The sequence below is a fragment of the Citrus sinensis genome, chromosome 9 (assembly GCF_022201045.2).
Source record: "Citrus sinensis cultivar Valencia sweet orange chromosome 9, DVS_A1.0, whole genome shotgun sequence".
NCBI lineage: Eukaryota > Viridiplantae > Streptophyta > Magnoliopsida > Sapindales > Rutaceae > Citrus > Citrus sinensis.
In genome coordinates, this window is record NC_068564.1 from 33,059,913 (window position 1) to 33,073,114 (window position 13,202).

General features: G+C 33.2%; 2 protein-coding genes across 4 annotated transcripts; one reads left to right on the forward strand and one right to left on the reverse strand.

Moving 5' to 3' along the window:
• Positions 1 to 578: 578 nt before the first annotated feature.
• On the reverse strand, positions 579 to 6,463 carry LOC102627141 (autophagy-related protein 18b). 2 transcript variants are annotated; one of them, XM_006474006.4, is made up of 11 exons: positions 6,250 to 6,459; positions 5,923 to 5,996; positions 5,761 to 5,834; positions 5,533 to 5,642; positions 4,577 to 4,668; positions 3,914 to 4,026; positions 3,032 to 3,151; positions 2,427 to 2,572; positions 2,060 to 2,176; positions 1,196 to 1,261; positions 579 to 1,088 (listed from the first exon to the last, which is right to left on the reverse strand). In XM_006474006.4, exons 1-11 carry the CDS (start codon positions 6,306 to 6,308, stop codon positions 965 to 967), a joined length of 1,095 nt encoding a protein of 364 aa, XP_006474069.1. In that variant the 5' UTR covers positions 6,309 to 6,459; the 3' UTR covers positions 579 to 964. The 2 variants fall into 2 exon arrangements, with proteins under 2 accessions (XP_006474069.1, XP_024953491.1); XM_025097723.2 differs by lacking the exons at positions 579 to 1,088; positions 1,196 to 1,261 and adding an exon at positions 1,268 to 1,901 and having other exon boundaries at positions 6,250 to 6,463.
• Positions 6,464 to 8,974: 2,511 nt separating this feature from the next.
• LOC102626870 (F-box/FBD/LRR-repeat protein At5g53840-like) lies at positions 8,975 to 11,295 on the forward strand. Of its 2 annotated transcripts, none has more exons than XM_025097899.2 (4): positions 8,975 to 9,427; positions 9,564 to 10,427; positions 10,496 to 10,648; positions 10,773 to 11,295. In XM_025097899.2, the coding sequence occupies exons 1-4, from the start codon at positions 9,392 to 9,394 to the stop codon at positions 11,049 to 11,051; spliced, it is 1,332 nt and encodes a 443-aa protein (XP_024953667.1). In that variant the 5' UTR covers positions 8,975 to 9,391; the 3' UTR covers positions 11,052 to 11,295. The 2 variants fall into 2 exon arrangements, with proteins under 2 accessions (XP_024953667.1, XP_006474068.1); XM_006474005.4 differs by having other exon boundaries at positions 8,981 to 9,427; positions 10,508 to 10,648.
• The last annotated feature ends 1,907 nt before the right edge of the window (positions 11,296 to 13,202 follow it).

Genomic DNA, 13,202 nt, shown 5'->3' on the forward strand with positions numbered 1-13,202 from the left:
TTGTCACACAAAGGTTATTTACATGCTAAAGTAGCCTTTTATTTTTGTCTGAAAAGCTTTTAGCATTCGTTAAAAGGAAAAAGATTTGGAAGTAGTTGGAGGTGATAAAGCGGAAGGACAGTAAGGAGAGTATAGAATATGAAGAACAATAGAACAATGAGAGACCTAAAGAGCGTGAGACTGGAAAAGAAAATTACTACCGGCGGTGAGTAAGGGATCCTGAAAGCAAAATGGGAGAAAATGTTTGGTGAGTAACTAGTGGTTTTTCTTCAATACATGTCAAATAGTTTCAAACACATATATGCATCAATAAAAAATATTAAAAAATTTTACTTCAATTGAAATTTTGTGCAAGCGCATGTTCATCTTGTCTTATGAAGCGCTCTAATGTAGCGTCAAGAATCATTGCAGCACAAACCTCCAAAATGCTTATTTTCAACTTGATTCACTAGATTATCTCCAGCAACCACATCAATCTCTTAAGTTCATCAGCGATTGTGCAAACACACCAATCAACAATCTTGCTGTAAGCATTTACATCCCACCCTGTACTTGTTATTGTATTAGGAAGAATAGTGTTGCCCAAGCATAGTAAGCAATTCATAAAATTGAAAACTTTTGAGAGGTTACAATAAATATAATAAGCCATTATAAGAATTCGAAAGTCATATGCCCATGATTATTTACACAAGCCCTTAATTTACATATGGACATAGAAATCATCACCTTCTATAAGTCCTCTATCATCTGTCTCGGCTAATAACTTTAAGACTGGACAACATTGTCAAGTGTCAACCCTATCAAGCTTATCCTACCTTTTTTCAAACAGTGCCATTTGTATTAGCAATACTAGAATTATTTGAGATGATACCAGCTAGGCGATAGTGTTCGCCTCTTGAGATGAGTTAATGGTAAAATCATCGTGTTCCACAACAAGCTTTGGAGATGAAAAAACTTATCTCTGTCATGCTCTTTTTGTCAACAGATTGAATTCGCGATCCAAAGTCCACGTGGACTCACAACAGTTGTTGATGCTGAAGATATATTCAACAAAGTATCCATTGTAGGTTATTACTGATATAGAGGCCCTGGAACAATCCAAATAGAAAAAACAGAATAATTTCAAGCTTGAGGAATAGAACAGGATCACATAAGAGGGCGGCACAATTTTAAACCACAATGCAAAACTACTCACCTATAAGCTAGGAATTCAGATGAGGATGAGGCAGAGATGTTGTCCACCTTGCGAACCACTGCAGAGCTGTATGAAAATGCCTAATTTATCAATTAATTTTCTTAAGGAACTACCAGCTGGAACAATGCATTTCATTTCAAATTAAAATATCACATAAGCATATACCCATGCCTTAACAAAGATCTATCTACTTCTAAAATCACAAGTTATGAAGCCACCCATGGAAAGTACACAGATCAAAATCTAATGTGTCATCACTACAAGATATCTATCTGTTTTTGACTATTTGCTGAAAAGCAATTGGGTTCTCACTGTTCACGAGGCTTATTTAGAGATTCGTAAGTTCGATTGTATCCCAAATTTTCATCTTCTTAAACTATAGTTTTTCACCAAGTTTGACAAAGGCTTTCAGCAGAATGGAACAACAACATATGAAAGTTGAAATAGCTAAATAAGAAACATTTTATCCTCTCCTGCACTGAATTCGAGACTACAGAGCAAAGGGGCTTCAAATTGATAAAACACAACCTTCTCCTTTCTTAGCTAGCAAAAGAAAAAAATGGAACAGATAATAACCAAAAAAAATAAATAAAGAAGGGTGTAAGACAGGTGATGCCACACAGTTGGTAACAGCCAAAATGTCAATTACCCTCCAGCTTATTTTCTTTTCTTCTGAGAGGTGGTGGGTGGAGGGACAGAAAAGAAACTGAAATTTTATCATCATTCCGTCAAAAAGTGATGTTAAAAAAAAAAAAAAAAAAGGGAAGAAAACTATTTCATATCATAATATTTGATGAACTAGCTGTCCACCAAAGGTTATGAAGAAAGAAAACAACTTCATATTTGGAGAGTTAACCTACTGACCTTTTAACTCCTGCTGGAAAAGCGTTACGAAGTACATGATGATCAGCTGGATCCAGTACCTCATTCACCGACTCAGGCAATATTGATCCAAGAATACTACTTGTCCGTCCGCCTCTCCTAAAAATAAAATGGTTGCAGAAGAAAGTAACTTGTGAAATGCTTTTGTTTTTTTCCTTTTTTTTTTTTAGAAGGCTCTTGAAATGCTTTAAAGTGGCATATAAAAATATCATTAAAGAAACTTTTAAAAAAAAATATTATTAAAGAACAAAATAAGCAATTGTGGGACCAGAAACAAACAAAAATGCATGATGAATCTATCATCAACTTCTGAAAGTGCATAGTTGCATCGGTTTTATATAACCCTCACCTCTGATTTATGGCAAAACCCGGGGAGAAAACATGAAGAGAACCCGATGAACTAGTAGCTACAAGAATATCCTGAAATTGCATTGATTGTCCAAATGACAAGGAAAATATTGTTGATGGATATGTCCCTCTTCGGAAACTATATGACTGCAAGAAAGAGAATAATTGGATTCCATACGGGATATGCAAATAAAAAATGGTAAAAAATAGTAAAACTACTGGGCTTCTAAGGATCCAGTCAATTATGAGTCCACATATACAAGGATTATAAAAGGAATGAATGAATGTCAAATGATTGCATGCACCTGCAGAAATGTACGAATTGTTTTCAACATTAAAAATCACTTAAATCTTGGGCTGATATTTAGTCCAATTAGTATTTTTACGTAACATATATACAAGAACAAGCATTTCCAGTTTGTAGTTTGGTTCTCTTCATTCTTTTTCCATGTAAATTTCACTGTCAGACTTGTGAAAATGATGAAAGATATCACATACACTTTAGCCTATCAATTTTTCTCTTAAGGCATGTGACATAGGAAGATACTTCCTTACTGAGAGATATGCAGGTCCAAAGTTCCACTAAATGAAACGTTTATTCTTAACCTTAGTTGCTTCTGAAACCAGAAAAACTCTGATTATGGTTCCTTGCTCGGATGCAGTTGCAATGTACATCCCATTGGAAGAAAGAACAATTGCAGCCAATGGTGCCCGATGAGCATCAATCTGCAATTTGAATAACAAGGATCTAAATGCAGTAAACTAAAGGCTGCAAAACAATACACCAACGACAAATATATAGACCAATTCACAAATTATGAGAAAAAAAGGGTCAAATTTCATTGTGAAAGTTCAAGAATGGAGATTGTTATTCTCTACTTAAAAAGAAAAATTAACATACTTATTACTTAAAGGGGCAGAGATTTATCATAAATATCTCCAATCTGTAGATATATGACTTCAGGTGAAGAGAAAGCATGCGAGCAGATTGCTAGCAAATTGGTAAAAAGAAAGAACTGTAAGTAGATGAGAATATTCTATATCACGTGACAGGAGGAAATTGCTGGAAAATGTGAAAATCTTTGCTATCACTTGCATTATTGTATAGTAAACCTTGGTATATAATGATCTAACACTGTAAAGAACTACAGATACAGAAGGAAAACGAGCATGCAAACAGTGGTACATAGAAAAATTGATATATAAACTAATGTCCTCAAAATCATTGAAATCACAATTGCTGTGTTGGTAGTCTACACCTAAAGTTGCATTGGTATATGGGATGAAATTTCAGCACTGTTCATCAATAAATTCACTGTAAAACAGATATGCTAAACCATTTTCATTACCCACAGCCAGAAACTTAAAAGCTGTCAGCTCTGACAAATGAACAATTTCAAGCAAAAAAGAAAATTATTGATGAATCAAGTTAAGTTGTACAACGAAGTGAAGTTGCATATTCCATTAAATGAAAACTTTACATCAAACCTCACAGTGGGAATGGAGCTCCATGACATTGTACACCAAAACAGATCCTTTGGTTGTACTGGCAGGTACAGCCAAGAAGCAGGCATTCAAACTAGGAGAAAATGCACAAAGTCCTGTGGGGGGTGAAAAAAAAAATCAAGGAAACAAAAAATACAACAAAACTACTTAACAGCACCTCTACTGCAGTAAGAGTAACTGTAATTTGACATATGAGCTTAAGTCTTTTGTTAACAATGTTCCTTTCTCTTACTGTTTTAATCACTTGCACATCATTTTTCTGATACTCTTAAGCAAGAATGCTGGTCTTGAAAGGCTATTCCAAAACATCTCATCTGACGAAAATTCGGTAGCATTCACAAGTATATTCTCTGGAAATTACACTTCATTAGTTGGAGGCTTGCAGCCATATACTAAATTACAAACCTTACTATAAATGAACAACTTTTACAACAAGCAGAACAAACCACAAGTTGATTTCCTGGGCATCTTGACATTCAAACTATCAAATTTTGTCTTAAATTAATGTACCAGTTTAAAAATCAGCTCTTAGGGCAAAGGAAATTGTACAATTAATTCACTAGTCTGAGATATGCATGACAAAATTCCATGAAAAAAGATATTTAAATGCTTCTATAACTACAATAGCATGAATTCTGATCTTACCTTTCAAGTTTGGCACCGTATCGATGGTATCCAGAATTGCAAGAGTATTAGCATCATATATATATGTCTTTTCTCGCAAAACAATGACAAGTCTGCATTCAGTAAAGAGAGAAAATAGCTGTCAATGATATAAAAATGGATTTAACTTTCTATTGATTCATGTAAAGAGGCTAGGCTGACTCCATCCACTAAAAAAAAAATTAAAGATATAATACAACGCTGAAGATCATGAATTAAATTTGCATCTCAAGCAATAACATCAATACATAAACAGTTTAAAAATTGAAGCTCAAGGTGGAAAGAGAATGTAGTAAACTTAAGAGGGAAGGATGAGTTGAGTTTGTTCTTTTATAATGATTAGAGAAAAGGTGACTACACCACCATCTATCAAGCAAGCGAGACTTGCTCTTAAAGTCACAAACAAAAGCCAACTTTCACTTATAATTTGTACATGGAGATTGATATATCTACCAACGGATTAAGTTCTCTGCAAGGAACCACACTGTTCACTAATGCAAGGAAATGGTTTGCAAATTAATTAACAACTGCAGTGCAGCAACTGTCCCACTAAATTGAAAAGTAAATAACTCAAAAGAGCAGTAAGACAAGAATATCATTCAAACTTCAGTTTCACTCAATCAAAGTAACAATTAGTTCATAGAGGAACCTGAGTCATTCAAAAAGGAAAGGTTACTGCTCAATAGAAAAATCGCATTTGTTCACTTTGCTGATCGATAAAATGCGTGGCACACACTGGGATTCTAGTCTGTTTTAAATAACCTGCATAAATGTTTCCTCACCCAATATTTTCAAGGCCCACAGCCAGACAGAACATTCCTTTAAACATCAAGCCAGAATCTTAAAAATTTATGTCAATGCATACCCTTTAGGGAAGAGATTACGACCAATCAGTGGTAGTGCAAGATGCAAAAAAAAAACAAAAATCTATGCTATACCTTTTCTTATTTAAGCGAACAGCCAAGATTGAGGTCAAAAAATTCAACTCTCGGAGAGCAGTTCCAGTTGTAGTATTAAACAAACAAAGTCTCCGTGGGGATAATGACGGCTGTTGCAATACAATGAGAACCTCATCACTCAAAAACAAGAGAACTCCAAAGAAAATGCTGTACAAAAATAGTTGCTAAATTGCATCAGAGCTAAAAACAAATAAATCTCACAAGCACCTGTTCACCAGCTCCCACAATTGCCAGAAGACTAGAGCTATGCAGCATTTCAACAATACCGAAAGCTCCCACAGCTACCAAAACAATAAAACAAAAAACTTATCATTCATTTGTGTCACGTGATAGCACAAGAACCATTAGCAGTTAAAAAAAATAACTTGCCTCGTTCATAACACAGCCTGCCTGTACTCGAATCAAAAATCTTAAAACCGTCCTTCGTGCTCAGCGCAAATCCACTACAAAAATATATAATAAAAAAAAAAATTATCGCTTAGGTTCACAACCAACACGTAAAACTCATATGCTTGAGTCTATTTAAGCTAATTCCCACTTGTTTCAGTAATTAATTTCCACGTTTAACACGTGAAGCGTACAAATTTCGCGCCTGAAGAAACCAAGCTGAGAATTTCGGAAAATTAAAGGGAAAAAAAAGTGATCGCCGGAAAATTTTGCATTGTACTTGTATGCATACAGAGTGAGTAAAAGTACCTGTTGTCTTGATTGAAAGAAACGAAGAAAACTGGATACGAAGAGGACTGATTTGACATTATAGAAATGTCGCTGCTCTTTTGTGCGAAGATGATGAAGTTTTGGAATTCAAATTAAGAGTTTCGAGTTTCGAACTTTTGAAGGTTTGTCTGTTAAGAAGCGGAAGACGTGTGCGAGTGGCTTAACAGACTTTTTAGACGTGACTTGGGAATAAAGAGAGGAGCGAAGCGGGTCCTGTTTTTGCGGTTCCGGCTTCGTACTTTCTCTGGTGGGCCATGACGAAGGTTGCGTTTATCACCGTTCACTGGTGGGCTGGCCCGGGATTTTATTTGTGATTTTTTTTTTAGGGAAATTTACAACCGTCCACCTGTTTGTTTTGTCTTTTTCAAAAATACACAAACACTTTTTTTTTTTCAGCGCGCCACCTGAAGTTCACTTTTTGTTGCATTCTTCCACTTCCGTCTAATTTCCGTTAGCAAATTTAACGGAATGACCTTTTTACCCCTCAAAATTACAATTTAACCCAAAATAAATAGAAATTGGAGATAAATTGGATGGATTTAATTTTTTTTCAAAGGTGGATGCTAGAAATTGGAGGAAAATAATGTTTGTTGCTTGCTAAATTTAGAAAATTTGTATTTATTTTTTTGGAGGAAAATAGTGTTTATTACTTGCTAGATTTAGAAAATTTGTATTTATTTTTTCTCTTTCAAAAAAATAAATACAAATTTTCTAAATTTAGCAAGCAACAAACACTATTTTCCTCCAATTTCTAGCATCCACCTTTGAAAAAATTTAAATACATCCAATTTATCTCCAATTTCCATTTATTTTGGGTTAAATTGTAATTTTGAGGGGTAAAAAGGTCATTTCGTTAACATTCCGTTAAATCTACTAACGGAAATTAGACGGAAGTGGAAAAATGCAACAAAAAGCAAACTTCAGGTGGCGCACTGAAAAAAAAAAAGTGTTTGTGTATTTTTGAAAAAGGCAAAACAAACAGGTGGACGAGTGTAAATTTCCCTTTTTTTTATTTGGAAAGGTTTCATTAAACAATTTGTAGCTAATTTTTTAATATGATTCATTTGGGTAATAATGCAACATATGAAAATTAAATTTAAAAAAGAGAAAACGTTCTTCTCATCCCTAGGGTTTCATCCAATAATCCATTTTATCCTTACTTTTTAAACAATAGCTTAAAACATCCTTTCGTTAACTCACCGTTAGTTGAATATCATTTGTAGTAATTCATTAAGGGTAAAAAATGATTTTCCATCAAAGAAAAAATTAGAAAAATAAATAAAAGTTAACATATAACTAAAAATTATTTTATTTAATCCCACTAAATAGAAAATACCAAAAAAGATGAAAAATTTCTATTTCAAGCAATTCTTTTTTCAATTCTTTCTATTTTGACGGCATGAAAGCCCTATAAACCCTAGATCTAAGTACCAAAAATATCATAATTTTTTTATTTATATAAGTATACTCTCTAATTGCACTGCAAAATGGCTTGAATTGAGTTGAAGATAAAGAAGATATTTAGCACATGCAAGCACATAAAAATTGGTGGTATTTTTGAGTTTTTCTTCTAATGATTTAAAGATATTGTGTTAATTACAGTTTTGTTCCTTATGACAATTATTCAATGACTATATCAAATTATATCATCATTGATTTCATTTAAGAAAAAGTTAATGAATTTTGCATACTTTTTAGTGTTATTTAATTGTGTAAAAAAATATTTTAATATAGTTTGTATCACTTTAATGAAAAATCATATTTTGCCCTTAATGAATTACTAGTTAACAGTTTTACACTAACGGTGAATTAACGGAATGATATTTTAGGCTATTGTTTGAAAAATATGGGTGAAATGTGCTATTGCATTAAACCCTAGAGATGAAAATAGATTTTTCCCTTTAAAAAAATTGCAGTAATTCTTTCTTGGTTTATCATATAGAATAAATACAGATAAGTATTTTTTTAATAAAAAATCATAATTTTATTAATTTAAAGACCGAAAAAAGTACATGATACCTAAAAATAGATTAAAAAAGGGACAAATTTAAACTTATAAGTATAATTTAATATATTTACTTACTAGTTAAATACTTAAAGCTAACCATAGTACTTGTCAAGAGGATGATTTGAATCCTCGATTTCAAATATAAGGTAAAGAGGTAATAGATCAACTCAATTAAAGAGTTGTTGCTATAAATAAACATTAGATTAGCTTAAGTAATAACTTTTAAAAGTAAAATAGTGTCTCCATATCATTTAGATTAGCAATGTTGTGAAAATGTAATATGGTGGTAAAGTCGATGCAATTCAAATTTGTTGGGTTGCACTAAATGGACACTGTTATTCTTATCCAGCACATATTGCATTTCTAAACTTCTAAATCATGTAGCTTTTTTTCTCAAAATATCTTTTCAAACTATTAAACTGAGTCTTTTTTTTTTCTCAAAGATCATCAAAATTAAATTATCAGTATTAATATTAAATTTAAATAACGAAAATAAAAGATAAAAACTTAACAATATAAAAATAATCTCAAAAAAATTTTATTTCCTCTAGAAGAAACTTATATAGTAATTGTGTAAAATAATTTTTTTTTTTTTTTTAAAAAACTCATCATACCATTTACATTACATGTTTGCAAAATATGTACGTACATATATCAAGGCATCAAGCCCTTGAAATGGAACCACAAGGGGATATTTTGGGCAAAGAAATCAATTACTATATCAAGAACATCAATGTCGATTCGATCCAGATTCTTATTACCCAACATGTTTTATGTAGCAATTGGTGAGGCTAATCGGATTTGAAACCAGAGTTGTTGGCCCATTTGAAAGCTATATGCAAAATTAGCTTATGTCAAAACCCCTAACATGGTCAGCGGTTAAAGTTAACAGCATTGAGAGTAACGGGACGGCTAACGTTTTTGGGGCGGGATAAATTTAAGCCAAAAAGGAAATTGGATAATGTATTGGGAGTGAAGTATTTATATGCCTATTGCATCGAGCCGAAAACAGTTTAAAATGGCTAGGGTTTTGCTCTGAAGAAAGTTCTCTCATCGATTTCAGCTGGGAGTTTCCATTTTCTTGAGCCGTGACTCTGTCTCTATTAGGGCAAAATGATTGATGATAATCCCAATAAGGTTTTGCTTGAGGTGCGTTATGAGAATTGGAAATTTCATTACTTTTTACATAATTCTTGGCAAGTTTTGAATTTCATCATCGGGTTTTGTTTTACATGAATTGAATAATTTTTATCCTGTTTTTTGGTATTATTTTGATGTTAAACAGGATGAAATTTTAGAGGATAGGCTGAGCCAACTCCCCTTTGATATACTTGTTAATATACTAAATCTGTTAACCCTCAACGAAGCTGCAAGGACTAGTGTTCTTTCCCATAAATGGAAGCATTTGTGGAAATATACAACTATTCTGGACTTTGATGCGTCCGGGGTGCTGATGAATGTCACTGAAGACACTATGGAAGAAGACAGGAATTGGTACATTTACTGGGTGAATGAAGTCTTATCCTCACATAGGGCTCTATATATAGATGAGTTTAGAATAAATTTTGATTTGGATGTTTCATATGAAAGCTACATTACTAATTGGATTTACTCTGCGATATCAAGAAAGGTTAAAAGGTTTGAGTTGAGTTTTCATCCCGCTGTTTCTTGGCAAACTCTCCCTGAAATATACACATTTCCACAAGTGGTATATGAAAGTCTCAAAACTGATATTGGTTTAGCTCATGTTAAGTCTTTGAGATCTCTAATTTTTGATAGTGTTAATATTACCGGAGAGATGCTTGAGTTTTTTATATACAATTGTCCATATCTTGATCAATTGGATGTCGCCTGCTCTCATAACTTATTGGGATTAAAGGTTGTTGGTTCAGAACTTAAATTGAAGTACCTAGACATTGTCTTTTGCAATAACCTAGAAGAACTTGAACTTTCTTGCCCTAGTCTCTTGTCCTTTAAATATTTTGGACCCATAATCAAATTCACTATTACTAATGTTCCCCAACTTCAAGATGTATCAATTGGTGGGGGTGTTGGTGGGCATGGACTTGGAAATGGAAGAGTTCTTGGCCCAATTGTAAACTATTTCTGTCAGCTGCAGAATCTTGAGTTGTTTGTTGAATTGAATGAGGTTAGCATTCTAAAGTTTCTAGGTTCAGTGGCTTCATGTGATTTTAAGTCTATAATCTCATTTTTTAGGCTGCTTTTCAGGAAAGTATTCAATTCCCCAAGTGTGAATTACCTGCTTTAAGGCACTTAACATTTCAAATTTGCGCACGCCGTTGTAGCAGCTTCCTTGATTTGACTTGCATGTTGAAGTCATGTCCCTTTTTGCAGAAGCTTACATTGAAGGTATCTATCATCAAGTATTGTTGTAACTCAATTTCTAACATTTTGTATAATATTGCATGATCTATTATCTTTTCTGATGAGACTGTAACTGTTTCCACATGAAATGGTACTCTGTGGTTTACAGATGCAAGTATCACAATATTCATCCGAAGTAAGATCTAGGCATCAATTTCCTAAACACTTTCATCAGAACCTTAAGGAAGTGGACATGATTGGGTTTTCCGGGAATCCAGTCGAACTTGAACTTGCACGTTACTTGCTCGAAAATGCTACTGCACTGGAGCAATTGCTGCTTGAACCATGGGTGTTTGAGTCTGAAGCAACCATAGAAGCAGCTAGGGAGGAAGCCAGAAAGCTAGAGGAAGCGATACTACCTCCAGGGGTTAAACTTTATATCCATTAACTATTTCTCATTTATCCCATGGTTCTACTTTAATCTTTGTTAGGTAAAGACTAGACACAGTAGGTGACCAGTTACTTCCTCTAGAACTTTGTTATATTTTTATTTTATTTTTTGTTTATGCATATGAAAAGAAAAATAAAGAATAATACTTTGTTAGTAGGCATATTGCTGAAACAATATTGTACAGCAATATTTTTGGATCCTAATCGTATTGTCTCCGCAATGAAGTGAAGGGTGAAGCGTGCGTTTCGGGCTTTCTCTGGTCGCCCCTGGCGAGGGTTGCATCTAGCACCGTACCATTTGGTAAACCGGGATGTAAATATGTTAATTATATATAATATGGCGGGCCGATCAAGCTCACGTAAAATTACCGTATGCATTGATATTGTCTAACAAATTCATACATATAAAGATGCTGTATGATATGATTTAAAATGTTTGAATCAAAATTATTAATGCAATTAATGAGAATCGTAGGTATATTTTGGTTCTCCTACTTATGGTTTGTCGCATTAACTGGCATAAATTAATTTTTATATAAAATAGATAGAAAGTTTAGATATTAACTTATTTTAGCATTAGTATTCATTGTTTCGTGAAAATATGATTATTGAAAACTAAATATAAACCCTCCTCAAGCTCAATTGCTCAAAGCCTCACAGAGACATGAGCCTTTCAACAAGGATTATGATCCTCTCATGATCTGATCTTTATCTAAGCAAGTGTTATTAATATGATTGGTGGTTAATAAATAAAAAAGAAAAATTAGTTATATTTTAATCATTCACTAATACTAAAACATAGGTGGCATAAGATCTGTAAAGGATTAGGAGAAGATCTCAATCTTTTATACAATTGGAAAAAAATGCCTTGGCTTCCGCATTGAAAGCGATTTAGCTAGAGTAGGGGGATCTTTCAATTTTGTGAGAAAACAAGTGAAGAAAATCAAGATGAGGTGTTGCTTGAGGTAAGATATGTGAATTGGAATATGATTTTTTTTTTATTTTTCAAATATTATTATGGGTTATTGTCATTTTGTGTTGCCAATTATGCTTTTCATGAGAATGAATTATATCTTCTTTCTGATTGAATTGATTCTAAACAGGACGAAAACTCAGAGGATTGGTGAATCGCCTCCCAGATGATGTTCTTGTTGACATTATTTCTCGGCTAAATTCTTGGGGAAGCTGCAAGGACTAGTGTTCTTTCAACTAGGTGGAAAGATTTGTGAACTTGCACCACCATTCTTAAGTTTTATGCTTCATGTCGCTGATAAATGACAGTTAATAGACTGTAGAAGATGAAAGGTCTCGGTACATTAACCAGCTGAATAAAGTCTTAGAATTCCATAGAGGTTTAAGTATGAATGAGTTTAGCATATATTTTGATTTGGGTGATTCATCTGAAAGTGACATTACTAATTGGATTTACACAGCGATGTCGAAAAAGAGTTCAAAAGTTTGTGTTGAACATACATTCCGCAGTTTCTTGGCAATACACTGTTCCACGAGAGTGTTATGATCGCCTCAAAAGTCCTTGTTATTTATAGTAAAGTCCCTGAGGTCTCTTTGGTCAGACACCGTAAATGTTACAGGAGAGGTTCTATAGTTTTTTTATTTACAATTGTCCGTATCCTGAGGTCCAACGACTCAATTCAGCATCGTGATGCAATCATATCAGATCTCAACTGAGTACGTATATTTCTAGGATTTCACAGTTTTGATTTTTTATTTACAATTGTCCATATCTTGAGGAACCAAGTGTTGCTGGCTCTGATAATGTTTATGTTTATCTTTAAATAATAATAATTGATGAAATAGTGATTAAACGTATATAATACGGTGGCATGCCTAAAGATATAAAGCTAGTTAGTTTTCCCTTAATCAATTCCCTCTCTCACTTTAACTTTGAAAGAGAGAATCCTAATTTAAGGGCTTGGGTTGGGGATTTGATTAAATAAGACTTAAAGTTTGGAATTAAATTCGTAGATTAAGTGTTATTTTCAAATTAATTTTTTTTTCTATATTATTACCTAAAAATACAAATAACTTATTTTTGGTGTTAGAGAAAAGAAATATGCAAAAATATATAATAATTGAAACAATTTATCATTTTATTTAGTTAACCGTGAAGAAAGAGATGATAACTTAC